Source organism: Labeo rohita, chromosome 22, assembly GCF_022985175.1.
Source record: "Labeo rohita strain BAU-BD-2019 chromosome 22, IGBB_LRoh.1.0, whole genome shotgun sequence".
NCBI lineage: Eukaryota > Metazoa > Chordata > Actinopteri > Cypriniformes > Cyprinidae > Labeo > Labeo rohita.
Genome location: NC_066890.1, coordinates 35,892,199 through 35,919,878, shown reverse-complemented (window position 1 = coordinate 35,919,878; position 27,680 = coordinate 35,892,199). Strand labels below are relative to the sequence as shown.

At 36.5% G+C, this 27,680-nt stretch overlaps 2 protein-coding genes across 4 annotated transcripts in view; both read right to left on the bottom strand.

Moving 5' to 3' along the window:
* Window positions 1-6,235: 6,235 nt before the first annotated feature.
* Window positions 6,236-19,400, bottom strand: mfsd6a (major facilitator superfamily domain containing 6a). The gene is made up of 8 exons (XM_051095056.1): window positions 19,142-19,400; window positions 17,264-18,242; window positions 15,821-16,419; window positions 12,286-12,383; window positions 11,068-11,229; window positions 10,881-10,979; window positions 8,667-8,944; window positions 6,236-6,441 (listed from the first exon to the last, which is right to left on the bottom strand). Exons 2-8 carry the CDS (start codon window positions 18,218-18,220, stop codon window positions 6,256-6,258), a joined length of 2,379 nt encoding a protein of 792 aa, XP_050951013.1. The 5' UTR covers window positions 18,221-18,242; window positions 19,142-19,400; the 3' UTR covers window positions 6,236-6,255.
* A 3,110-nt stretch (window positions 19,401-22,510) lies between these two features.
* The window catches only part of LOC127153810 (leucine-rich repeat-containing protein 15), a 16,866-nt gene continuing 11,696 nt past the window's right edge, over window positions 22,511-27,680 (bottom strand). For all 3 annotated transcript variants that reach the window (XM_051095065.1, XM_051095067.1, XM_051095066.1), the window contains 2 exons: window positions 26,891-27,007; window positions 22,511-24,434 (listed from right to left, as the gene is read on the bottom strand). In XM_051095065.1, the coding sequence (XP_050951022.1) occupies window positions 23,366-24,434; window positions 26,891-26,910 (1,089 nt within the window). In that variant the 5' untranslated portion in view covers window positions 26,911-27,007 and the 3' untranslated portion in view covers window positions 22,511-23,365. The remainder of the gene's footprint in view (window positions 24,435-26,890; window positions 27,008-27,680) is intronic.

Here is a 27,680-nt window from a genome sequence, read left to right as displayed (position 1 = left end):
CACCTGGTGTATGTAAAACTCACATGATCATTCTTCAGTGCACTATAAACGGCAAGAAACACCTTAAACGTGGACGCTCCATGCTCCTTCGCTAAAGATACATGCCTGCGTCTCCTTAGATTAAAAATAGCAGCTAGTGCGTTGGCTGTGATATATACGTAAACCTACCAATATCCGTCACCATGATTTATCGCAAGAGCAAAAAAATACGTTTTAGACGCAAAATATCACTTAATGGAAATGTCATTGCTCTTTTTATTAAAGACAGTGGCAACATTACTTTTTACTGGCATAACATTGGTTAATGAAAACGCAATCGTTATTTTTTTTAATCGACATAAAATATTGCAAAGGTTTTGCTCAAGTCTGTGATGGAAATGCCAACTTGATTTCACAGCAATTCGTACATATTTTTATGAGGTGGCAAAATAAGGTCGTACGAGTGAGGTTCTACGAATTCGTAAGATTTGCGCTAAATCGTACATATTACACAAGTTCCCCAATTCGTATGAATCTGTATGAATTACCTTCCCCTAACCCCGCCCGTGGGATCTAGACAAAGCATTCGAATTCGTACAAATTAGCCAATCCGTAAAATGCGTACAAATTGATCGTGTGGTAGCGTTGGAAATTAAGCTAATGAAACGTTTCACATATGTTACAAGGGACGTGTTAATAAATGTCAGAATGTTTTTTCAATATTCTGAAAAAAACAAGCACATTAATTTAGTTAGATAACATCTGTCGTATTAGGTACATACGATTATTATTATTATTTTTTTTTTTAGGAAATCTAGACCTCTAAATTCATCTTATTGTCACCTCTAAATCCCCCTTAAATCTAACGAAGTGAATTAATCAGTCGAAAAGCATCAAGACACTTTACCTGCCACAGTTTTGACATTTCAAAGGCTTTATCTCGACATGAAAGCTTCTGCGTGCACCGTGAATAATGTGACATTTCTTCACGAACAAAGAACCGAGAAAGGAACAATGGAAATTCTGAGATCTGACAAACAAAAGACTCATTAGACAAGAGCAACATAATTGAAGATAATAAACTCAATCGCCCCTTTGAAATGCAGTAAACACATCAGGCGTGGTGATTATCATTTGAGGCTTTGATGTTTGGCCCTTCAGCTTTGAGAAATGAGGCCCAAGAGAAACGGCCCCACCCACAACCCCGCCCACCACGTTGGAGGAAATCCTGACTCAATTAATCAGGGCCGAGAAAATAAGCCATAAATTTAATGTGATTCAACACAGAGTTGACTCGAAATGAAGTACAACCCTGACGAGCATCTCTGCAGAAACCTTTTCCTGAGTTTGGTGTTGTCTGAACATCAACCACAGCCCACAATGGCGGCAAAACAGCATAAAAAAACTCAGGGTTTCATCTCAACGTGTCCAACTCAATAATATCTGCAGTCCAATCCTCAGTAGATCTATTCGCCTTTCACATGCCACTGAGCGTGACTTACTTTTCTTGTATTTCAGCTCAGTGTGCATAACAAATTCATAATTTATTATAAACCAGCATCTGTTTATATGACATCTTCTATGACCTCCACCTATTCAGTGCATTTCACTGTAATTGTATCATGTTTAGACACTCATTAGTTGCTTTACTTGGCATATCACTTCTTTGCAGAGGTCAGAGGTTGGGATGGATATTCAGCTTCCCCTTTATGAGGATGCATTTGCCTGCTTTTTAAATGCATCCGAAATTACTTTTCCCCAATAATCCCTTTCCTCTGGCTGGATCTTCGCTTTCGGAATTTCAGAATAGGCGTCGACTGCCCACACTCGGCTGCCGTGTGGGAACAGTGTTTATGGGCCGCTGAAATTTTCACACAGAATGCCACACTATTCTCTGGATCAGCACAATCTCAGTTGTGGTTAGAAACCTGCAGCTATTTTTTGGAGAAAATGGTGGTAAATATGCACTGTGAAACAAAGAAGTCTCTAAGACGAGGAAAAAGGTGACCGACAAACCTTGAGAGATCCTGCTTGTATTGGAGTGAAAAGTACGGTCAACAATTTTTTTGTAAATTGAACATTTATCTTTGTTTTAAAGGTGGTCCAAATTACCTTAAAACAATACTGTGACACTACTATATAAAAAGTATGATATTGTGATGGCAAATGTCCAAAGAACATGGTAATAACATAATCTTGCTCGTTACTGTAGATATAATAAAAATTAGTTAATACAATTAGTTCAATTTCATTATTCGGAAGGCTCTTAGATCATGTTTTTTTCCATTATTTCATGGAGAAACAGCCCCCCTGAACATTAAACAAAACAAAAAAATGTAAATAAAATAAAAAAATAAAAACACATATCTGAACTAAACAAAAAAGGACAAAACAAAAGTCATTAAAAAAAAAAAAAAAAAAAAAAAAAAAAAAAAAAAAAAAGCAAAACAAAACCACCCCCCCAAAACACTAAACAAAAAGAGCAAGAGAAACAAAAACTAAACTTGAATGAACTAAACAAAAAAGGACAAAACAAAAAGGCATGAAATAAAAACGAGCCCCCCTTCAAAGAAACTAAACAAAAAAGCAAGAGAAACAAAAAACAAAACTTGACTGAACTAAACAAAAAAAGGACAAAACAAAAGACATGAAATAAAAATGACCCCCCCAAAGAAACTAAACAAAAAACAAAACTTGACTGAACTAAACAAAAAAGACAAAACAAAAGGCATGAAATAAAGGCCAAACCCCCTCAAAGAAACTAAACAAACAAGCAAGAGAAACAAAAAACAAAACTTGACTGAACTAAACAAAAAGGACAAAACAAAAGTTATGAAAAAAAATAAAAAATACCCACCCAAAATAACAAAAAGAGCAAGAGAAACAAAAGAAAAACCTAACTGTACTAAACAAAAAAGGACAAAACATGAAAAAATAAACTGAACAAAACCAACCCATCCCCCTCTAAAAAAAAAACCTAAACAAAATCAGCAAGAGAAACAAACAAAAAACGAAACTGAACTGAACTAAACAAAGGACGAAACAAAAGCTATGAAAAACAAAACTAAAAAAACTGAACTAAAACTAAAAAGGACAAAACAAAAACAGGATGAAGAAAAACCCTAAGCCAAAAAAAAAAAAAAAAAAAAAAAACACAATGAAAAATTTAGTAGGGAAAAGCAGCCAGAGAATCCCTACTAAAGGCTCTTGGATAATGCTATTCCCATTCAAAGTTTATCTGTATGAGAATCTGAGTCAGGCAGTGTTTCTGGTGTGTGAGCGTGGCAGCTGTCTACATTAATATATGTCAGAGAGCAGCTGTAGTCACCTGCAATCTCTCCACACCACTTTCACAGCGCATGACTCAGCCCTTCCAATCCAAACCAAACAGCCTAACGTTTGTCAGATTGACTCCATGCCCACAAATAATTATGCTAGTAATTCCCACAGAGCTATTAATGTAGAAGAATTAAAGATAAACATTATTAAAAGGATGAGGCTATTTGAGATGATTTCCCACCTGGATCCTACAAGTAATGCGATTCTAATGCTAGTGTGGGCATGAACAATATTTCTGTCACGACAACTCTCGGAGGGATGCAAGAAATACTGCTGCTGCACATGTAACACATATGAATAACTCCCATATAGTAAACACGAATCACGTCGTAGCAGATCTATACAGGTGGAGCTGGGGAAGGTGGAGGGTTTCTGAAGCATGCTACTGCAGCAAGCATTATGCTTTCAGTTCAAATATAAATCTTATACAGTATTATAGTTTGTCCATCTAAAATGGTAATTGTGCATTAACAGCCATCAACCATGTTGGTACGCAAATATGCGCTCTGAACGTATTATGGCGCATTTTCTTATTTTGGTCACACACGCGGACCTGCAGACCACTTATGTGCACCCCTGTCTAGAATGACAAAATGCAACAAAACAAAACACAAAACCAGCATGAAATAAAATAAAGTTAAACTACAGGCTTGTTTACACCAAGAACAATATCTATAAACATAATATTATCCACATCAGCGGACGATATTGTCTGTTTAGTCTAAGTGCATGCACGTCTGCCACTTTAAATTCTCGAGCTTGTTATAGCAGGATTGATTCTGATTGGGTGTCAATGTTTTTATCATTCATTAGCTGGAATAAATCATTCTGAAAGTGTTTCCGACTGTATTGTTTCTCTGTGGTTTGTTGTTACAGTTGTAACAGCTCTGCTATTCTTTAATATTGAGAAAGATTTTTCAATATTGAGACAACAAACAAACAATAGAAACAAAACAAGAACACAAAACAACAGAAGACAAACTTGAGCTAAACAAAAAAGGCAAAAACAAAAAACAATATATCAAAAATCCAACATTAAAACAAACCAAATAAAAAAATAAAAAAAACTGAACAAAAAAGAAACAAAACAAAAATAGGCAAACAAACCGAACTAAACAAAAATGACATAAAACAAAACATAAAACCAAAGCCAAAAACATAAAATAAAATTACCAAATGCTACAAAACAAAACACTACACAAACAAAGTTAAACAAAAATCCAACATTAAAACAAACCAAATAAAAAACTAAAAGAAACAAAAAAAGGGCAAAATGACATGAAACAAAAAAAACTGAACTGAACTAAACAAAAAGTGAAAAAATCCAGATAAATGAAAAACTTGAGACAAAAACAAAACTGTATTGAACAAAAAAACCCACCAAAATGACACTGAACTAAACAAAAATGACAGAAGTAAACACCTCCCCCCCTCCAAAAAAAAAAAAAAAAACATAAAATAAAAATAAAAAATAAAAACTGAACCGAACTAAACAAAAAAGGCACCCCCAAAAACGAAACTGAATGAAACAAAACAAAATGAAAAACAAGAGAAACAAAACTGAATTGAACAAAAACCCCACCATAACGAAAGTGAAACAAACAAAAATGACAAAAAACTAAACAAGAAACCAAACCCCCCAAAAAATAAAATAAATAAAATTAAATTGTGAAATGACCAAATGCTACAAAACACTACATTAAACAAACAAAAATAAACCATACAATATAATTCAAACGTAAATAAAACTCCAACATTAAAACAATCCAAATGAAAAACCAAACAACAAAGAAACAAAAAAGGGGAAAATAACATGAAACAAAGCAAAAAACTGAACTGAACTAAACAAAAAGGGCAAAAAAGCCAGACAAAAACAAAACTGAATTGAACAAAAAAACCCACCAAAACGAAAATGAAGTAAACATAAAGAAAAAATAATCATTAACTTGTGTAAAATCAAACCAAACAACTGTAGCAAAACAATCACTGATGTTTCAGACAACCAAATAAGCATTTTGTTTTCATATATATTTACTTTTCTTGTCTCATTTCTGTCTTTTTTTGAAACACTGTGATATCATAAATTGCATTGAACCGATTTCCGACACTTGGCACAGCATTGTTGCGGGGCATATTGCGTTAGTGACAGCTAATCCCACCGGAGATGAAATCTGTGCTGTGAGTGGGTGTGTGCTGCAAATAAGGTGTTTGATTCCACAGAAAGAAATGAATTCTGGGAATCAAAAGAAGCTACATCTACATGTTGAGCAAACATTTTAGCAGGTAAATCAAGTTATTACCAAGAAACCACCGTACTCAGCAAGCAAAGCATTATGGTCCTGTTTCCATGAGAACAGCAGACGTCTGCCCTCAACTGTCGGCTAATCATCGACTAGGTCAAGCGGACCAGATGATCTAGTGCTGGTGTCTTTAATGATGAGAAAAGTGACACACACAAAACTAAATACAGAAGAAACCCCCTTGAAAAAGTCTCGTTTACACTTACATCATAAGTGAAAGTGTGAAAGCAAACATCCCTGTTATTTACAAATGACACAAAGTTGACATTAGTAAGTGTAATTAATCAGGATTCCCCTTTTCAAATTCACATACAGTGTATCACAAGGAAGATATTTACTATTATTACAGGCTTGGTAGAGCTCAATTGTAAATGGGCAAAATGCCCAAGCTCTGCTGCCCTCTACAGGCCAAAGAAAGTCAAAACAGGCACATGTTAGTTTAAAACCTGCCAGGCTTTATTTATAGGATGTGCAAAACACCTGGAAATAAGTTAGAAATCATACAGAGGCCACATATACAGTACTTTCCTCTCCCTTGTATTTTCCCCACATAGTCCGTAAAAACTCTTCACAAAATAAAATCACTGTGAAGAGAAAATACCCACGGGTTACCGGGTCACTTTGTCACTTTGTGCCATCAGCTGTTTGGTTGTAATGCAGGCTGTGTGTCCCATGTTGGGAATTCCAGCTGTGGCGCGGCCCCTGGGGGCCCGGGGTCCTCCCGGGACTGGAGCCCGCTGGGAGTGCTTTCCTGCTGAGTAGCATCGCTGAAGACGGGAGGTGATTGGTCTTCTCGGGAGTCCGACGGGACCTCATCTGTGTCCTAATAAATAAAACAGTTTAATGTAATTAAAGAGATTTATAACATTACAAAAGATTTCTGTTACAAATGCTGTTTTTGAGCTTTCTAATCAGTTTCAGAGTTTTCCCCTCCTACAAATCTACAGTTGAAGTCAAAATTTTACACACACCTTGCAGAATCTGAAAGATGTTCATTATTTTACCAAAATAAGAGGGATCATACAAAATGCATGTTATGTTTTTATTTAGTTCTGACCTGAATAAGATCTCACATACAAGACATTTACATATAGTCCACAAGAGAATAATAGTTTTTAATTTATAAAAATGACTCCATACACATGATTCTTAATATTGCGTTGTTACCTGAGTGATCCACGGCTGTGTTTTTTTTGTTTAGTGATAGTTGTTCATGAGTCCCTTGTTTGTCCTGAACAGTTAAACTGTCTGCTGTTCTTCAAAAACATCCTTCAAGTCCCACAAATTCTTTGGTTTTCAACATTTTTGTGCATATGAACCCTTTCCAACATTGACTGTATAATTTTGAGATCCATCTTTTTCACACTGAGAACAATTGAGGGACTCATATGCAACTATTACAGAAGGTTCAAACACTCACTGATGCTACAAAACAAAACACTTCACTAAACAAACAAAAATAAACCAACATGAAATAAAACAAACTTAAAGATCCAACATTAAAACAAACCAAAAGAAAAAAACGTAACTAAACTAAATAAAGAAACAAAAAGGGCAAAATGACATGAAACAAAACAAAAAAACTGAACTAAACAAACAGGCCAAAAAAGCCAGACAAAATGTAAAACTTTAGACGAAAACAAAACTGAATTGAACAAAAAACCCACGAAAAAAAGGGAAGTAAAATAAACAAAAATGACAAAAAAACTAAACATGAAACCAAACCCAAATAAGAAAAATAAATGTGAAATGACCAAATGCTACAAAACAAAACACAAACAAAAATAAACCAACATGAAATAAAACAAACTTAAACAAAAATCCAACATTAAAACAAACCAAAAAAAACTCAACCAAACTAAACAAAGAAACAAAAATGACATGAAACAAAAAAAAAAAAAACAGAACTGAAAAAAAAAAAAAAAAAAAAAAAAAAAAAAGGGGGCAAAAATTTGTTCGTGAGTCCCTTGTTTGTTCTGAACAGTTAAACTGTCTGCTGTTCTTCAGAAAAATCATTCAGGTCCCACAAATTCTTTGGTTTTTCAGCATTTTTGTGTATTTGAATCCTTTTCAACAATGACTGTATGATTTTAAGATCCATCTTTTCACAATGAGGACAACTGAGGGACTCTTACGCAACTATTACAGAAGATACAAACACTCACTGATGCTTCAGAAGAAAAAAAACAATGCATTGAGAGTTGGGGGTGAAAACTTTTGAACAGAAGAAGATTTTTCTTATTTTGCCTAAATATCATATTTTTTTCATTTAGTACTGCCCTTCAGAAGCTACAGAAGATACTTTCCCATACTTTCCCAGAAGACAAAATAAGTGAAATTTACCCTGATTTTCAAATTCAAAAAGTTTTTACCCTCAGGCTCTTAATGCATTGTTTTTACTTCTGAAGCATCAGTGAGCGTTTGAACCTTCTGTAATAGTTGCATATGAGTCCCTCAGTTGTCCTCAGTGTGAAAAGATGGATCTCAAAATCATACAGTCATTGTTGAAAAGGGTTCAAATACACAAAAATGCTGAAAAACCAAAGAACTTGTGGGACCTCAAGGATTTTTCTGAAGAACAGCAGGTTTAACTGTTCAGGACAAACATGAGGGCTCATGAACAACTATCACTAAACAAAAAAACACAGCTGTGGATCATTGAGGTAACAACAATATTAAGAATCAAGTGTATGACTTAAAGTGTGTAACTTTTGAAGTATTATTTTCTCTTGTGGACTATATGTAAACATCTTTTATGTGAAATATCTTATTCAGGTCAGTACTAAATAAGAAATAACACACATTTTGTATGATCTCTCTTATTTTGGTAAAGTAATTAACATTTTGCAGATTCTGCAAGGGGTATGTAAACTTTTGACTTCAACTGTACAGTTTTCAATTTCAACTAAATCTACACATTCTCACCTTTCTGCCACAGAATGCATGAAAAAGAGAGAGAAAACACTCAACGACAGTACTATTATGAAAACATTTAGATGGCATGTTTAGACCATTCTCCTCTTATTTTCCCATGATCCTCTGCGTTACCTGAAGGGACAGGACCTCGACAGGGGTCTTTGCTATGACGACCATCTCTCTGATTTGGTAGAACAAGAGAGCGACTGTAACCCACGGCGAACCGGACGGAACCCAAGCGGGCTTGTTCAGATCTTCCTGCTCTTCCTGGTGCCGCGTTTTCCGAGCCGGAAGTTTGGGTTCGGGTCGAGCGGGTGCCGCCACGTCTGTTGTGTTCTGAACCAGGTCAATGGTCGCTATGGGAACAGGACTGGACGGGATAGGAATGTTCTCTGCTAGCATCTTGTCCTCTGTGAGGTAAAAAGGAAGAAACACACTAAATTGAAGGAACTTATGAAAAAACTTGAAACCACATTTAAGATTTTCATAGTTTAACAGATTAGTTCAATCATTAATTAAAATTTCCTAATAATTGACACCCCGTGTCATCCAAAATGTTCATGTCTTTTTGTCTTCAGCTGAAAAGAAATTAAGGTTTTTTGGAAAACATTCCAGGATTTTTCTCCATATAGTGGACTTCAATGGTGACCAACGGGTTAAAGGTCCAAACTGCAGTTTCATTGCAGCTTCAAATGGCTCTACATGATCCCAGCAGAGGAATAAGGGTCTGATCTACTGAAACGATCTGTCATTTTCTTAAAAAAAAAAAATATATATATATATATATTTTTTTTTTTACCACAAGTGCTCATCTTGCACTAGCTCTGCAATGCATGTCTACAGCTTCACGCATTACATAATCATGGAAAGATCATTTGGAAAGGTCACACGCCCTTGGTTCTTCGTTTGTGTACTTCGGTTCAAAAAGGTAGGGTAGGGGAAAAACTCCATCTCATTTTCTTTGGACCTTCAACCCACTGATCTCCAATGAAGTCCACTATATGGAGAAAAATTTTGGAATGTTTTCCTCAAAAACCTTCAATTCTTTTCGACTGAAGAAAGAAAGACAAACATCTTGGATGATGTAGAAGTGAGTAAATTATCAGGAAATTTTTATTCTGGTGAACTAATTATTTAAATAAACTATCCATTAGTAGGCTAAAACAGTTTATTGAAGCTTCAAATCTAACGTTAAAACATGAATGAATCAGAAAATCATCTGAATGAACCTCTGCACTAAACTTGGACATACTGGAGACATTTTAGTTTATTTGAGCACACAAAAAAAACCCAATTATTTGGAAAAGACACATTTGTTTTTACTGCAGTTATTGCTATTATTTTGGAATTTTTTTTTAATTAAATTACTGAAAATGTACTTAAATTCAATTATATTATATTAAACACTACCAGTCAAAAGTTTTTGAACAGTAAGATTTTTTTTATGTTTTTTGAAAAAGTCTCTTCTACTCACCAAGCCTGTTTATTTGATCCAAAATACAGCAAAAACAGTAAAATTTTGAAATATTTTTACTATTTAAAATAACTGCTTTCTATTTTAATACATTTTAAAATGTTATTTATTTTTGTGATTTCAAAGCTGATCTTTTTTAGCATGATTACTCCAGTCACATGATCCTTCAGAAATCATTCTAATAATTTGCTGCTCAAAACATTTATTATAATAATAATTATTATTATGTTGAATAGATGAATAGAAAGTTCAGAAGAACAGCATTTATCTGAAATAGAAATCTTTTGTAACATTATAAATGTCTTTATCATCACTTTTGATCAATTTAAAGCATCCTTGCTAAATAAAAGTATTAATTTATATCATTTCTTCCCCCCCTCAAAAAATGTATAATAATAAACTGACTCCAAGCTATTGAATAGTGTAATGTATAATGTTACAGTTTTTTTTTTTTTTTTCCTTCAGATAAATGCTTATCTTTCGACTGGAAGACTGGAGTAAAGATGCTGAAAATCTAGCTTTGATCACAAGAATAAATTACATTTTAAAATATATTTAAATAGAAAACAGTTATTTTTAATAGTAAAAATATTTCAACATTTTACTGCTTTGCTGTATTTTGGATCAAATAAATGCAGTCTTGATGAGCAGAAGAGACTTCTTTAAAACAAAAAAACATTAAAAATCTTACTGTTCAAAAACTTTTGAACTGAACTGAACTTAACAGAAACAAAAGGTAAAAAATCCAATCTAACCCGGACACCTAAAAACCAAACCCCAAAAAATTAAACAAAAACCTAAAACTAAGCAAAACAAACGTATTTCAGGTCTTATTTTAAAAAATTAGCACTGTCCGAAATCTTGTTACTTACCTTTTTTCTCATTCTGGCCAGTGATGCACATAATAAATGAAAAGATGAGCAAAATAACTAGCGATGTCATTCCTATTCCCCTGAACGTTTCAGCAGCACCTGAAAAACAAGACAGCCTCTTCTTTATACACATAGCGGCATTCGTAATATCATGTGGTTACAAAAATAATAGACTTTGTTTACATACCAAAGTAGTTGACAAATACTCCGCCAACCATCGCCCCACAGCCCCTGCCCAGGCCGAGGTGGAGACCCTGCAGGATGCCTTGAGCGGACGTCCGGAGAGGTGAAGGTACGGCCGCGCTCAAGTACGAGATACACGCCGCCCATACAGATGCATGCGTTATGCCTGCACAGATACACAATGTTTATTATACAGCATAATAGAAGGCTTAAAGGAAATTTAGCATTACATCACTTGCTCAACAACAGAATGCATTGCAGTGAATGGGTGCCGTCAGAATGAGAGTCCAAACAGCTGATAAAAACATCACAATAATCCTCAAGCAATCGAAACGACACCTCTAGTTCATCAATTAATGTCTTGTGAAGAGAAATGTTGCGTGTTTGTAAGAAACAAATCTATCATTAAGGCATTTTAACTTTAAACCCTCAATTCGGGCCATAATCCAAAATGATCTTCCTCCATTGGAAAAAGTCCACCTTCTGTTGTCCTCTCACATATTCGTTTAGAACTGTTTTAGCTTATAAATGGCGCTTGATGCAGATTTTTCTCCTGATCCAGAAGAGATTTCTTTTTCAATAGAGAAAGCAATATTATGGATTATGGATAATAAAAGACTTTTTTTTTTTTTTTTTTCAAAACATGCATCTTTTTTGCGTGGATTATTGTGATGTTTTTATCAGCTGTTTGGACTCTCATTCTGATGGCACCCATTCACTGCAAAGGATTTATTGGGGGATTTATTATTTATTGAAGAACTCTTCTACATCTTGAATTGAAATGTTTATTTTGGGTGAACTTTCTGTAAGTGTCATTCATTCAATCATTCAGAAATAGGTAAATAAAATTGTATGTTTTTTTTTTGTTTTTTTTTAAGTATATATAGAGAGAAGGTAGCAAACAAGTCGGTAACAGTATGGACATTTCTTTAAATAGATGAAATGTAAACAGACTAGCTCCAGGTCTTCATTCCTAAGTCTCTCCAACGCATCTACATGTTTGTTTTCTTCTCGATTGTTTTGCCACAGGAAAGGGCGTTGGAACTGACAGTGTCAAACTGACTTTATTTCCTCTCCTGAAATGAACCCCGGCCTTTATTTTTTGGCATGCATATCTTTACTTTTACAACGATTGTGTACACACAGACCACATTTACAGAATTGAATGACTGTAGACACTTTTTGGATTGAGATTGAGAACTCATTGACAAGCCATTTCTACCTTGCAGCACTTCCATGGGCAACACAGTCCAGGCATTCTTCAGATACGAGATATAGAGGTAGCGCGCTGTGTTGCAGGCCAGGCCGATGTACAAAACCCTAAAAGAAAAAAACAAGACACAGTTATTAAAAATACAAGCACTGATCTCCAAAAAACATCTCAAGAATATGTCAGTCTCATATTTCACCCTCTTGTAAAGGATCCCAACTAAGTTTAATTTTTTTATGCAAATGCAAATATAAGCCAGAATTGTTGTCAATTTTGTGGATTTTCTAAAGTGCCTTGTGCGTGTCATGATGACTCATTATATTAACTTCCTCTGATCAAAATGAGATTTAACCGCATAGTCATATCTCAAAAATCCTAACAGCTTATTGAGGTCATCTTTTAAAGATGCATCTATAAAACATTCAAATGTCGAACAGGAAGTTCCTTCAATTTTGAACTGCCTCTTACGAGAAATTGTAAACGAGTCAAGGAGGGATTATACAGTGTAGATTCATACTGCTCTGTTAGTCATTAAAATGCTTTTCTTCATAATTTAAACTAATAACTCAACTTGAACACCGAAGAGCATGAATGTTTCGCTCTCTGTAAAAGGAGCCAAGCAGTGGACACTGTAGCTGCTGTGCAGTGCATTCTGGACCTGTGCCACTGCTGACAGAAAAAGGCTTTGTGCTTTTGAGCCAGGCCTTTTAACCAAACAATGCCTCACTGATCCCAGTGCAGACCTACAGAGTCGCATGACAGCGCCATGCACAAAGACGCACTGATTCAAGGTCAGGATCAAATAAGATGGAGTCACATGGTGCAGTGAGGTGGTTTGGATTACCTGGACAAGTCTGGCCTGTGACTGGAATAAACTACTATGTTGGTTTGGTTCTAAATTCTAGCGAGCTGTCTTGTGGCCTACATAAGCATCAACCTTCCAAAATAGTTTCTTCGAAAGTAACTAAAATGAAACCTAATGAGTCATTTAAAATACTGACAGTTGATTTCAGTAGAATTTGATGTTAGCATATAGCTAAGCTAGCAGCCTGAAACACCAATAAGAACAACAGCAACAAATATATGTAACACCTATATTACCTAGCAGCCATACTGAATACCCTAACAACCATATAAAAACATATACTCTGGGATTACTTTACAATTACTTTTTACTTTGGGATTACATTACTTTAAAGACAAAAGCAATGCCACCTTACGTACTGTTCAAAATTATATTCAAAATGAGATTTAGAACTCAACCAAAAACTGGACCAAGATTCGGAATTGAACCGGACCAAAGTTCAGATCAAAATCAAGGATCAGAGCTAAACCGGACCAAGATTCAGATCTGGATCAAGATTCACAACTAAACCAGATCAAGATTCAGATCTGGATCAAGATTCAAGGCTAAACTGGACCACGACTCAGACGTGAATCAAAATTCAGGACTAAACCTTACATATTGTTTAAAATGAAGAAACTTCTAAGTCAACTTGACTTTTGTGCCCACTTTTAATTCTTTAAAATAATGTTTAGGTAGCCACTTTAATAGTGTTTGAATCACAGCCTTTGAATGGTTATAGACAATTTGTAGGCCATTGTACTTTATATAATGTTGTATTAACTTAAGTGATATTTTAAGTTGACTGGCCAAAATACAGCTGAATGGAAATGGATCAAGATTCAGATCTGGATCAAAATTCAGTACTGAACCTGACTAAGATTTAGATCTGAATCTAGATTCAGAACTGAACCAGACCAAGATTCAGATCTGGATCAAGATTCAGAACTGAACCAGTCCAAAGCCCGTTTTCACAGACAGGGCCTAAATTAAGCTAGGACTAGGCCACAGTTCAATTAGGATTTTAAAGTAATTTTTATAAACATGTTTTAGAAAAAAACATTACTGGTGTGCTCTGACATATTTCAAGATCAACCAATTAAAGTTTCTTTCAGCTGAAACAGCTCAGATTTACATTTTAGTTGAGGACTAGTTTTAAGCCTTGTCTGTGAAACCGGGGGAAGATTCAGAACTGAACTGGACCAAGATTCAGATCTGAACCGGACCAAGATTCAGATCTGAACCGGACCAAGATTCAGATCTGGATCAAGATTCAGGACTAAATGGGACCAAAATTCAGATCTGAATCAAGTTTAAATCTTGATCGATATTTAGGACTAAAACGGACTAAGATTCAGCTCTGAATCAAGATTTGGGACTAAACCTTACACATTTTTCAAAATAAAGAATCTTAGTCAACTTGACTTTTGTGCCAGCTTTTAATTCTTCAAAACGGTTTAGGTAGCCACCTTAATAGTGTTTGAATCACAGGCAATGAATGGTTAATGACAACAATTTGTAGGCCGTTGTACTTTATATAACGTTGTATTGCCCTAAGTAATATTTTAAGATAGTTGAAGATTTAGAAATCAACCAAAAAAAAAAAAAAAAAAAAAAAAAAAAAAAAAACAGACCAAGATTAAGTTTTGAAATAAGATCAAGAACCGAACAAGACCAAGACTCAGGTCTAAATCAAGATTCAGAACTGAACCGGACCAAGATTCAGATCTAGATCAAGATTCAAGGCTAAACTGGCCCAAGAATCAAATCTGAATCAAAATTCAGAATTAAACTGGACCAAGACTCAGAAATGAATCAAAATGTAGGACTAAATCTTACATATTGTTCAAAATGAAGAATCTTCTAAGTCAGCTTGACTTTTGTGCCTATTTTTAATTCTTTAAAATAATGTTTAGGTAGCCACTTTAATAGTGTTTGAATCACAGCCTTTGAACGGTTAAAGACAATCTGTAGGCCATTGTACTTTATATATGACCTTGGACCACAAAACCAGTCATGTCAATTTTTCGAAATTGAGCTTTATATACCATCTGAAAGCTGAATAAATAAACTTTCCATCGATGTATGGTTTGTTAAGATAGAACAATATTTGGCCGAGATATAACTATTTCAGTGTATGGAATCTGAGGGTGGAAAAAAAAAAAATCAAAATATTGAGAAAATCGCCTTTAAAGTTGTCCAAATTAAGTTCTTTGCAATGCATATTACAAATCAAAAATTAAGTTTTGATATATTTACAGTAGGAAATTTAGCTTTACATAATTCCTAATGATTTTTGGCATAAAAGAAAAATCTATAATTTTGACCCATACAATGTATTTTTTGCTATTGCTACAAATATACCCCAGCAACTTAAGACTGGTTTTGTGGTCCAGGGTCACATATATTGTTGTATTACCTTAAGTAATATTTAAAGTTGACTGGCCAAAATACAGCTGAACTGAAATGGACCAAGATTCAGAAATAAACCAGACCAAGATTCAGATCTGGATCAAGATTCAGGACTGAACCGGACTAAGATTTAGATCTGAATCTAGATTCAGACCTGAACCGGACCAAGATTCAGATCTGAATAAAGATTCAGAACTTAACCAGACTAAGATTTAGATCTGAATCAAGACTCAGAACCGAACCAGACCATTCTAATTTGCTTAAGCTGACAAGGAATCACAGGAAGCTCACCTGATGTGTCCCACCAGTTCGATGAATTTATGGCTGGTAAAATAGGCAGCAAGCTCCGACACATGACTCAGGACAGAACAAATACCAAACAGCGTTGTGGATCCTGTCAAGTCCTGTAAATGCCAGTAAAGGAATGTAAAAACAAACCCATAGCCAAAGCCCATAAACCAGGCCACGAATAACACAGTGCTGTACTGTACACCGCACAGCAGTCGCATCAAGTCCCAGAAGTGGAACTCCTCAACGTGGACGATTGTTGGGGTCTCAGAGTTCTCCGTTCCAGGGGAACCGCTAGGTTGAGCGTTTTGCTGCTGGTTGCCAGCCTCATTTCCTTCACTCCTGCTTTGGTGCTGAACGTCAAACTTAAACTGAGTGGCAACGATCAGAGCGATTCCCATTAATACGCCGAACACAACAAAGGCAATACGGTAGCTCTTGTAATTTTCCATGTAGCATTCCATGTTGCCAATGACAAGGTTGGTGCTAGTGTGGTCGATCCAAATGCCGACGCAGAGCATGGCGATACCCCATCCTAGAGATCCCCACATTCGCTGAAGACCATAGCGGTCACGATGTGGACCCAGGTACTGCAGTGTCACCTAAAACAATCCAAATAAACCTATTTTAGACTTGGTGAATAACTCGTCTACCAAAATGGTGTTGGAACTGGTGCTTGAAGTCCTAAGAACAGGGGTGTCCTAGAGGGCTGGTGTCCTGCAGAGTTTAACTCCAACTTGCCTGGAAGTTTCTATCATGCTTAGTAAGGATGAGCTAAACTCTGCAGGACACCGGTCCTCCAGGACCAAGTTTGGACACACCTGCCTAAGAACATCTTGATATTCCAGTCTTCCCAGGGTTGACTCTATGTTCCTTTGTTACCCAAATTCTGATATGATACTACATAAATAACCCCATGGCCACTGACATTAGCTTGGTTTGAGGGTCAAGCATGGAGACCATCTGCAGTGGAAACAAGTGGAGTGGTTCCAGATTGGGAACTGGATTAAGCACAGACACCAGCACCCTGAGGGTGAAAAAGTGACTGTGGTTTGGTCTTATGTCTAACATCTAAATACAATGGACGTATTGTCCTATATCCCTTATGAAGTTCTGCTTATTCAAATCTTTCGTTCTAAGAACTAAAAATAATGGACGTTTCAGGACTCATGGCCTATAACGGGGTGCCCAAACTTGGTCCTGGAGGGCCGGTGTCCTGCACAGTTTAGCTCCAAGACCAATTAAACACATCTGACCCAGCTAATCAAGGTTTTACTAGGCATACTAGAAACTTAAGTGTGGTGAGGCAAGTTGGAGCTAAAATCTGCAGGACACCGGCCCTCCAGGACCAAATTTGGGCACCCCTGGCCTATAAGATGGACACTACTAATTGATCTGCCTTGATATTGTGATTATTTTGAGGAAAAAACATAAAGAGTTACATACCGTATCCACAATAGTAATGGCTGGAGCACTAAAAAACTCGCCAATGATGATGACGAGCAGAATCAGCAGGAATATGGCGCGAACCTGGTCCATGTTATATTCTGGAGGTTGGTTTGGTTTGGTTGTAGTACTTTGAGTAGTGGTGTCAGATGTGGTGTTGAGGGTTGATGTTGAGATGGAGGTGCTTGAGTTGGGCCTCATGGTGGTGGTGGTGGTGGTTTGGTCAGATTGTGTCACGTTAGGTAATTCTTCAGGTGCCACAGTAAAACTTGAGTTGGAATCCCGTTTGAACCGATGTTCTTCAGAGGAGAGGATGGTTCGCCAAGAATAATGTCCAATCAGATCCCTGCGGCGTCTCATCTGGTTTGTTGACGGGACGGAACTGCTGCTGAGGTAGAATGTCTCGTTAGATCCGGTAGTGTGGGCAGTCGGTACCATAGCTGTGGTTGTCGGGAGGTTCTCCTCTTTGCACTTCATGTCCGGCGGTTGCACAATGCCAATCCCAGAATTAAAAAGCAGCCAGCATAACATTGAGAACAACAAGACTGCTTTACCTTTCCTGAAACGATCTGCGACAATGCCCCAAAAAGGGGCGCTACAGAACTCAATGAAATAACGTATTCCCACTAAGAGACCACTTTGGGTGGGACTCATCCCCAGCTGCTTATAGTACAGTGCAAGAAGGGGATGGAGGGAACCATATGCAGCATAGAAGAACAAATAAAACACTTTTGATACAAGAAGGCGGGGGTTGACCCGCAGGAGCAATCGTTCACAGCAGCTTATGTCGTGTTGAGGGGATGGAGTCGGTACTGTGTCGTTGGATACACTGTCCTCAGACGGTTGCGAAGGCCGATCTGATTGAATCTCAAGCGACAGGCGGTCGAAACGCTCAAGGTGTCTCCTCTTTAGCTCCTCTTCGTCGTCAGTTAAGATAGCTACACGGTCGTCAGCCATCTTTGCTGGGGTGCTGATATTTCTAAAGTCGGGTTAAAGATAATAGTAATATTTTAAATGCCTAAAATGTGTTAAAAGCTGCATACAGTATGACCGGAAGCATAAGTACAAAAGGATCCATTCTGATTTCAGAATGATTCAAAAATACGAAGAATTATGTAGAAAAAAAACCCGTTAGATACGAAGACATAATATTAGACCACTTTACAGCACAATTATGGCATCAAAAACTTATATGAACACTTTTTGCATGTCAAGTATGGCATACTAAATTCAACTCTTATACTATTACTGCAGTGCAAGTATACTATATAGTATGCAAATGCAATTTATGCTTGAAATACCCTGATGACCTACTGCAGTTGGCAAAACATCTGTATTTATTTCCAAAACGATAACTTGACGAGGTCATGTGACAACAATGTAGCATATTACAATATGAAAAGTTTATCGGTGCATACTGAACAGTGTTTCATTTTAAAAAGTAAACAGTGTACAGTGTATGCTGTGCCGTATTCACTAAGTAGTAAGCAAATAATACTTTACAAATATAACGTGAACATGACCATGATATTTATTGTTGAGTGACGTAGTGAAGGTTTATGGCGCGCCTGTCTAAAACTGTCCTACTTTCACGGAAGTATCAGCGCTTCCTTTACTGATATGTCATTTATTAAAAGACAAACGGTATACTTATTCGGCAAAGTCTTTCAGCTCTTTCTAAAAACCACTTTGTTCTGTTTCTTATGAGAACATATGCGGCTAAAACAGGAAGACAGTTCACAAAAGCCGTCTTATATTCAAGAAATGCAGGAAATGGAGAAGAAAAGTCGAGAACAAGCAAATGCGGTGTATATAACTGCATATTTACAGTAAAATAAACGCAGGCATGTTATATAAAAACAGTCCTTGTGTATTTACCTGTAGCCTCGGGAGTTTCAGGTGAGTCGGTCACTTTGGAACAGACGGGTTTCGATGATGAAGTTGATTTTCTTCCATTTCCGATGAATGTTTGTTTACTGGACGGTGTTTTGTCTACTGGCTTTTCTGCCCCTACAAACAAATATTTCCCCCCTTATTTGATGCCTTGTCAAGGCATTTTTGTTACTTGGTGGGAAGAATCCGGCGTTCACCTGCTCACAAACCGACTTGAGACTTACTTTATGAATATTAATTAGGTGCTGACGTTGTCAGCTCGGGTTCTTCTGTCGAAGGCGTGACTTTTGAATATGAACGCACTGACGTTGATGGATAGCCATCCAATAGCAAGAACTTGGTACTTGAATATTAAGTAAGCGGATATAAGGAGGTTTCATTTGTGTTCTAATAGGAAGGGAAAGCTTTTAAATATTATTTCACCATGAAAACATAGATACGCATACTTAACATTTTTTCTTTATTAACATTAACAAACATTATTAAAATATATAATGCGTAAGTCGCATTTAAAATATTCAGAAACTGTTTTGCATAGATTCATATTATAACCATATATTTTAAACACATTATAGAGGCTTTTTGTTATGCATCATGCGAGTTGGACGCATCAGTTGTCTTGCACAATAGAAAACAACCTGTTCCCCAGCTGTTCTTTGTTTAGGTTAGAGTTTCACTTGGTTGCAAATTAATTCGTGAATAGATGCATCTTTTGCCCCTCCCTAAGCAACATGCTTTGTAGAGAGTGCCAAGTTTTTATTTAGATCCTTTATGAATGAATAAATAGCCAAGTATGCATTGAAGCTCAGATACCTGCCAGACTGCATTTTTCCCTCAGCTCTAAGGTCAGAATTTCATAACTTCTCTGAAATTCATTCCATACTCAAGTGAACCTTTTGCCTGAAAACCAGTTAACCCCTATTGAACATCTTAGTTTGAAAAGGATGTTATCTGAAAATCTTGTTTCTTCACTCTTTCCTTCGTCAGTGTTACATCATTTTTAAATGAATCCAAACAGTAACACGATACATTACATATGACATACTAGTAGTTAATAATGTACATTGTATTGCCCACACAGTATTTACATAGGCCTGCTAACACAAATGTATTGATAAAAGAAGCTCATTCTGATACAGCAGCCTACTTGTAGGATAAACTACTAATAGTTTACCCCGAAGGGCAGATCAGATTTTCACAACATCACAAATCACATCATATACAGACATTCTGTAAGTTATATTTATGGTTTCCCACAAATTAAAATGTTAAAAAATTAAGAACTGACCACTGATATAAAGCCAATGAAACCTCAAGTAGTCGGAAGTCAGTTTCCACCACTGATTAAAAAAATGCAAAAGGTAATCATGACTTTTTTCTCAGAATTGCAGGATATGAACTCGCAATTGTGAGAAATAAAGTCAGAATTGTGATTCTGAATGTGCAGTTCTTTTCTCTCAGAATTGTGTGTTTTCTATCTATTCTAGGAAGTTTATCATCCAACTCCAAAGTCATGTTTGATAACTTTCTGCACCAGCACATCTGCCAGAGTTTCAGGGTTTAAGTCAGCCACAACTACATTGTTTCATCACCATGTTCTGTTTCTTTTCAATCAGCTGGATGAAGAGCACAGAAGGGTAAAACCTAGTGGTTTGAAGGATATTAGCAATGTATAAAGATTTAAAACATGGAAGTTAATTGGTATTTGAGGACATCACTGTGACATTTTAGTGGGCGTCTTATGTAATTCATGATTAAAAAAAAAAAAAAAAAAAAAAAAAAAAAACTATGATAGTCATTTTTTGCTCAGAAAAACTTAGAATCAGGATACACACTCACACACGAGTCAAAGCGTTACTGCGCTACTATTTGTACTGTATGTTTTCAAATTTAAAAAGCCAAAAATTTGAAAGTAGTTCATCCTTGGATGTTACTCTCACTCATTTAACATTTTAATCGTAAAAGTTATTAAATATTAGCAGTACAGCTACAGGTAATTGCTTCTTACCTCACAGTCGCACTCTTTGACCGTTAAAGTAAACACTAAAACGCGCCTTCTTTGATTTGATTGGCCATCGCAATGATGTTGACAACCCAGCTCTTTCTTTTAAAACATTAACGATTATGTTTTTGACTGCTTACTATTTACTAAACAATCTTAGATCATTAATGTATTGTTTCTCGTTATTGTCATGGAGTAATAATGGGAATCTGCTTACCTCGGCGCGTCCCACCAGTGACGTAAATTTTTAGAATGTTCGCGCGGCGTATAAAACCCCGCCAAAGCTCCAGTCGCTTGTGACGAGTTCTGGAGTTCTTGAGTTCCAGTTACATTTAGTGATCTCTTTTGATAGAGTGAACACAACAAAAGGTAAAATGTGGAAAAAACTCTTCAAAGAAAAGCGTGAGGAGTTTGAGGAGTGGTACAGGAGGTTTAAAAGACACGAGAACTTCCTTCAAAGGGAGTTTGTCTTCATGCCAGGCTATCAGCCTGACTGGCGGGAAGAGATTAGGGACAAAACTGACACACGAGTCACACTGCGTGGAAAAAAGAGCATATTTCAATGGAAGAACTTTAAAAGTTTATTCCAAAAGAAGGAGCGTATGTGGTGGGACATGTTACCCCCAAAAGTGCCTCCACGTGAGTATCGGGTCTTGTATTGTGATATCCCTAAGAAGTGGCCTATTAGAAGTCTGCTTCTGGATGAACCAGATGAGCCCAAAAATGACATGATCCAGAGCCACACCACTGAAATACATTTAGTGAAGCCTGTGATGATCGACTTACATGCAGTCGTATGCCAGGCAATTGAAGTCAGTGAGGCTGGAGAAGACCAGAAATCTGCTGCAGCTTCTGATCATGAGGATGAAGAATATTTCTCATCAGAAGAGTGAAGCGCACTGCAAAAGAAAGTGCATATTTATATATGTTTCCCTCAGAGATCTCATCAGAAATGCATCGGGGGTATTCAGCAAAATTAGGGCATTTTTTTTTTCAGTGAGGAATGTCCTACATAACCTGGATTATCCTAGATGAGGTCTTTTTGCCCACTTTAAACAAGTGGAAGAAAAACTGAGAGGAGCTCTTACTTCATCTTCCTTTATAAATATGCACTTTCTACATATAAATTTCCATAAAAAAATTAATAAAAAACGTCTTTACTGTACTTGTGTGTGAAAAATATACATTTCAGTCTTTATAAATGTGTTTGCTTTAGCGTTGTTTACCCATGTGATTGAACTTAAATACAGAATATTTGCTCCTTTCATTTAATTTGATGCTATTTGGACATTTGAAATATTTTGTTTTATTAAATGGATAATCTTTTACAATAATTATGACATTTTAAATTAGCATGATTTATAACAATGTCCTGTTTCTGTAAACACACAAAAATAGCTATTTATCGCCATCTTGTGTAAACACAGAGAACTTTATTATTCATTTAAATGTGATTTCATTTTTATTCATTTTTATGATTAAATAATACAGTTGAATAAAGATGCAAGATTTATATATAAATAAATATACACATTTCTTTATTACATTTGTCATTACTTCTGTATTTCAGTCATACTTAGAATAAACATTTTAGACCATCCATTTAGGTTTGAATGTGGTTCACATAAAGAACCAGCTACCATGAGGTTTTATCAAATTACTTTAAAAATGTTTAAAAATATGATGCAGTTCTTAAGTCTTAACTTGCCCTTTCGCAAATTAAGGCCTAAATTCATAAAGTCATGGCATTAAAATGTTGCATGCACAATGTTGCATAGAAACATCCTTTGCTTACTTGGGATGAAACTTGTTTTTCCTTCTTTTCCCAAGACAAAATTATTGACAAAGAACAATGTTTTTGTAGTGTGATCAGAAAGTACAGTAAAAGTTATTTCCAGATTCTATTAATTGGGAGCAGAACTATTGAAATCTGAAGTAACGAATAGAAATAAAAAGCAATTGAGTTCTGCTGGAAGTTGTATTTCCAAACTTTAAGGGTTGCTAATACAAGACATTTACATTTAGAGACCATATTGACGTATTGTGTTCCATTCAATTTATTTCTTACATTTTCTTTACTTGGTCTTAAAAAGTTCTAAATTTACCTTCACAAAATCTTCAAAATCCCTGAATTTGACAACCTAAAGCATAATGTCATACAAGTATAATGCAAGATTATTGTTCCTTTTTACATTATTGCCATTGGTTCAGGCTTGTGATGCACAGGACACCTCGCCGACTTCCGTCCAGTGCTTTTCTTTGTTCTTTTTTTTACGTTTCTTCTCCGCCATGACGATGGCAGCTACAACAGTGATGATCACTGTGATGGTGATGACCAGGACAGTAACCATCTCTGCAATGCAGAACTCCTCTTTCATCGTGTAGTTCCTGTGACTTTCGTCCAAATTGACGCAGGTGAGGTTGTCGTAATCGTCCAGAAAGAGCCGTTTGACGTTACAGAGCTTCCGGAAAACTCGCTGCAGATCGCAGTCGCAATTCCACGGGTTTCCTTGGAGCATTATGTGAGTGCTGTACGTGTTGAGACTCAGGAAGGTCTTGAACTGAATGGTGGAGAGGTTGTTGTTGGTGAGGTCCAGTACAGCGAGACCGGTCAGTGGCGAAAGCACGCCGACGTCCAAGTAGTGTATCTGGTTGTGGTGTAAATTCAATACTTCGAGGTTTCGTAGCATAGAGAAGATACCATTTCTGAGAAGAGTTAAATTGTTTGAGTTGAGGTGTAGCTGGCGTAGGGTACTCATGGACCCAAACGCCCTCATCTTGATGGTCTCGATAGTATTATGGCTGAAGTTGAGTCTTTGGAGGGCGTCAAAGTGGACGAAACAACTGCTGTCCAAGCTGGTCAATCGGTTCTCAGCCAGTGACAGATCTCGAAGGGAACCGAGACCCTGTGAAAATCCTTCACTCAGGAATGAGATTCGGTTTCGGCTCAGGTCCAACCTCAACAGTCCTTCTAGAAGAGAGAATGCCCCGTCGGCTAGCGCACCGATCACGTTGTCGCTCAGCAGCAGAACACGAAGTCTTCGTGTGCCGTGGAAGGCTCGGGGCTGGATGGCACTCAGATGGTTGAGGGACAGGTCCAGCTGTTCGGTGAGGGGTGGAAGGGCAGCAGGCAGGTGGGTGAAATTGCTGCTGGTGCAGTTGGCGATTTTGAGCACCAGGTCGCAGGTGCAGTCATAGGTGGAGTTATGGATCATGGAGATGGACTGAACATCGAGCACCAAGGGAAGCACAAACAACAGATGCATCCTGGAGGTTCTGCAGAGAAACAGAGAAAGTTTGTGTAAAATTCAAACTTACATGCTATGCCAGTTCTTTACCAAGTTGTTAACAATCTGGGATATTATGTGCATGGTTATAGGTTAGAATCACAGCCATAATGCACTGCTACTCGTGTGATATTGCATTTATACAACAGTTTGACAGCACGAGAGTGTAAATACATATGAAACAACAACTCTGTGTAAATTATGTCCTTCCGCCACTAATTCAAGTCTTAGTTTATCAGTCTAACAGCTGAGACCAAGCCTCCGTTACTAATTCGAAAACGTCACTTTAGAAGTAGTAATGAAGGAGCGTTGAGTTGCGTCATTCAAAGAGTATTTTATTACTGTAATAAAAGCTCACTGTATTATGTAGAGTGATTTGATGACACGTCATTGGTCGGCCATACTGGCAGCACTGAACCAAACAAAGCTTGCATATTTAGCTAATTATTGCTGCTGAAAATGGTCAATTATTGTTATGTTTTGGGCTGTACTAATTGGTCGGACCAGGAAAAACATTTTGAGTACTATAGACTGACAAATATTATAACAAATAAAGGAGAAAAATGCAAAAAAACTGCCTGGTGAACAAAAGGCGTCTGTGGTTGGCCAAACTGAACCAGGGCAAGAATCTTGACAACTTTCGTGTTTGTTCTTATTTACGGTCAGATAGGTGAAATATTAGGTTAATATCTTAATTAATACTGCTTGTACATATCTTTACCACCTATGAACTTTAGTTTGTCAAAAAATTGCACCGTTACTGCTTACTAAGTTACTAATGCTTACTTCTCTATATGATTTAGCAGCTTCCACACGTTTTTTCCGTGGTTTAGACAGCATAAATTAGCAGAACAACGTATTCAGTAATACATTAACCGTAAGTGCAAACCCACACTTAGTTTGAATGTCCGTTGATGAAAGCGATATCTGTGTCATACTATCCTTTCATCGGTTAAGGCTAATTTAAGGTAAATTAAGGTTGTGTTGGAAGTAAAAACAACTTCCTTGTTTACAATAGCGTTTCAGTCTCTTTCATCATAGAAGTCTTTACTGCTGACTCGCTCATAAAAACTCGTCTCGTCACCATCTAATGGCGGAATAATGTAACTAAAATTACCATCACCAAAATTACGAACACACAACGTTTCCCAATATTAAATACTATTATTAAACACTACTATTATTTATATACAATAGTATTTATTGACTAATAATATTTAAAAAACAATAACAGCCATCATAAAAAAAACTATTAGCTCTGGAACAAATAATAGATTAATGAGACCAAAGACTGCCCATTAGATTTACCCCAAACAAATTATATCTCATGTTTAACCACTATAGAGATATCAGAGGCAAATTCCAGAAGATCTGCCCGAGGTAAGGCTGCTCTCGGCGGCTCGTGAGCGCTGAACCGCCACTGACGCCCTGGAGCTCACGTTTCCAAAAACAATGAATAGACGTTTTATTAACAAACCGCATATAAGTCAAAACAAGTACTTTGTTGCCTAAAAACTCTTAAAACTACATTCCGTGACACAAAAACAGTATTATTTATAAGATCATAGTGGATTTGGGTATCCGCTATAACACTCGCTGTGAGAAATACCACAAATGGAGCGATACACACGGTGAAACGGTTGGAGTTCTGCTATCATTATAATATATCGCACTCCTCTCAGCCTATCATTTTCGAAGACCAGAAGGAAGTGTTTTAAATATGTTATTTTGATTCACCGGGATATAGCATTTATACTCATTGTATAATGAAAAATGAACAATCAATTGTATCACTATGCTAAATTTTTCCATTATGTGCATCCGTTAGATTATAATCAGATTGAAGTGTGGATTTAGGAGCTTTTACACATTGTTTTCCAGTATAAACTGTTTAAACAAAGAGTACAAACATGTCAGCTACGTTAAGCTACACTTGCTGTCTGCATACAGGTGAGCAAACAAATTGTCAAAGCCTGTTATACAACTACAGGTCAAGCGTGGTTTAGAGTTCATGCATAAACTTGATCTTTAACAATGATATTTGTTTAAAATTTATACGAATATATAATCACTAGTAAAGTAACTAGTCATTATTTCCTTTCTTCACCACTTCAAGCACCTTCTAACCATCACTAATTCATTTTAAATGATCATGTGTAAATGATTTGAAGCACAACTACAACTACTAGTATGCCATTTCTAAAATATACATATAAATAAACAGGACTCATTGGCTAACAATAAAGAATTTATTTACACACTTTAGCACATCGGGTACGTTTTCAATCATGTACCGTATTGTGATACCTATCGTACTTCGCGTCCCCTGTCAGGACACAGATCTTATCGTAAAAACTCATCAGCGCCTTGTTCTAAGGTTTACCTCGGGTCTAAAAACTTAAGGTCAACTTACGTAGTCAAAAGTAAATATAAATGGAGCCTTACCTGAGTTTGTTGTCTGTCATCAGAGGAGCAGCCGCAGGTGGGGAGTGTGTGTATATGTCTGTACAGCAGACCTTGTGTGTTTGCAGCCAGGAGGGAAGCGCTATTGTACAGGGGCAGCTGTTGGCAGAGAAGAGAAAAGAGAAAGAGCAAAGTGATTAATATTTCACACGGGCTGCGGAGGGCACAGACACGGCGAGGGGGTGCAAACAGCATCACTTCATGAGGACAGTTATAAATTTTACATTTTCAATACTGGTGACACATATAAAACAAACATAAACTATGTAAATATAAATAGGAAAATAAATACATTTAGCAAGAAACAAGCTAAATATATTAATTAGCGGACAGGCTACTTTTTTAAGTGAGTGAACTTGCTGTTTTTTTTCTTTGAGTAAAATATTTAAGTTTTAATAAAACCTAAAATTTACAGGGTTTCATGGTAGGGATAACTGAAATGCACTGAATACTCATAGCATGTATGGGATATTCTCCTTTGGTCTTTCATACGTTATAAAATCAGACTTGTAATCCCTCTCGGAATTGGAAAAAAATCCCATCCATCTCCGCTATGAGTGCAGTTTCTCCTTACGCCAGTTTTAATGTCAGTCTATACATCCTGTCCATCTACACGCAGATGACAGATTTAATAAAGCAAAGAGCAAAGGTTAAAACCAGCTTATTTTGTTTTAGGTTTGGAATATTACAAGAAGGATAAAATCGAAAAACCCCTGTTGAGCTCTCCATCCGTCTTCATATCAGAAAAAGGGAAGAAGGAATACAGAAAGTG

Excerpts from the sequence above, each read along its gene's own strand:
- mfsd6a (XM_051095056.1), bottom strand. The coding sequence starts at position 18,220 with ATGGCTGACGACCGTGTAGCTATCTTAACTGACGACGAAGAGGAGCTA. Across the intron at positions 11,230-12,285 it reads GCCCATGGAAGTGCTGCAAG|GCATAACGCATGCATCTGTA; the intron begins GTAGAAATGGCT and ends GTATCTGTGCAG. Across the intron at positions 8,945-10,880 it reads TGGCCAGAATGAGAAAAAAG|AGGACAAGATGCTAGCAGAG; the intron begins GTAAGTAACAAG and ends TTTACCTCACAG.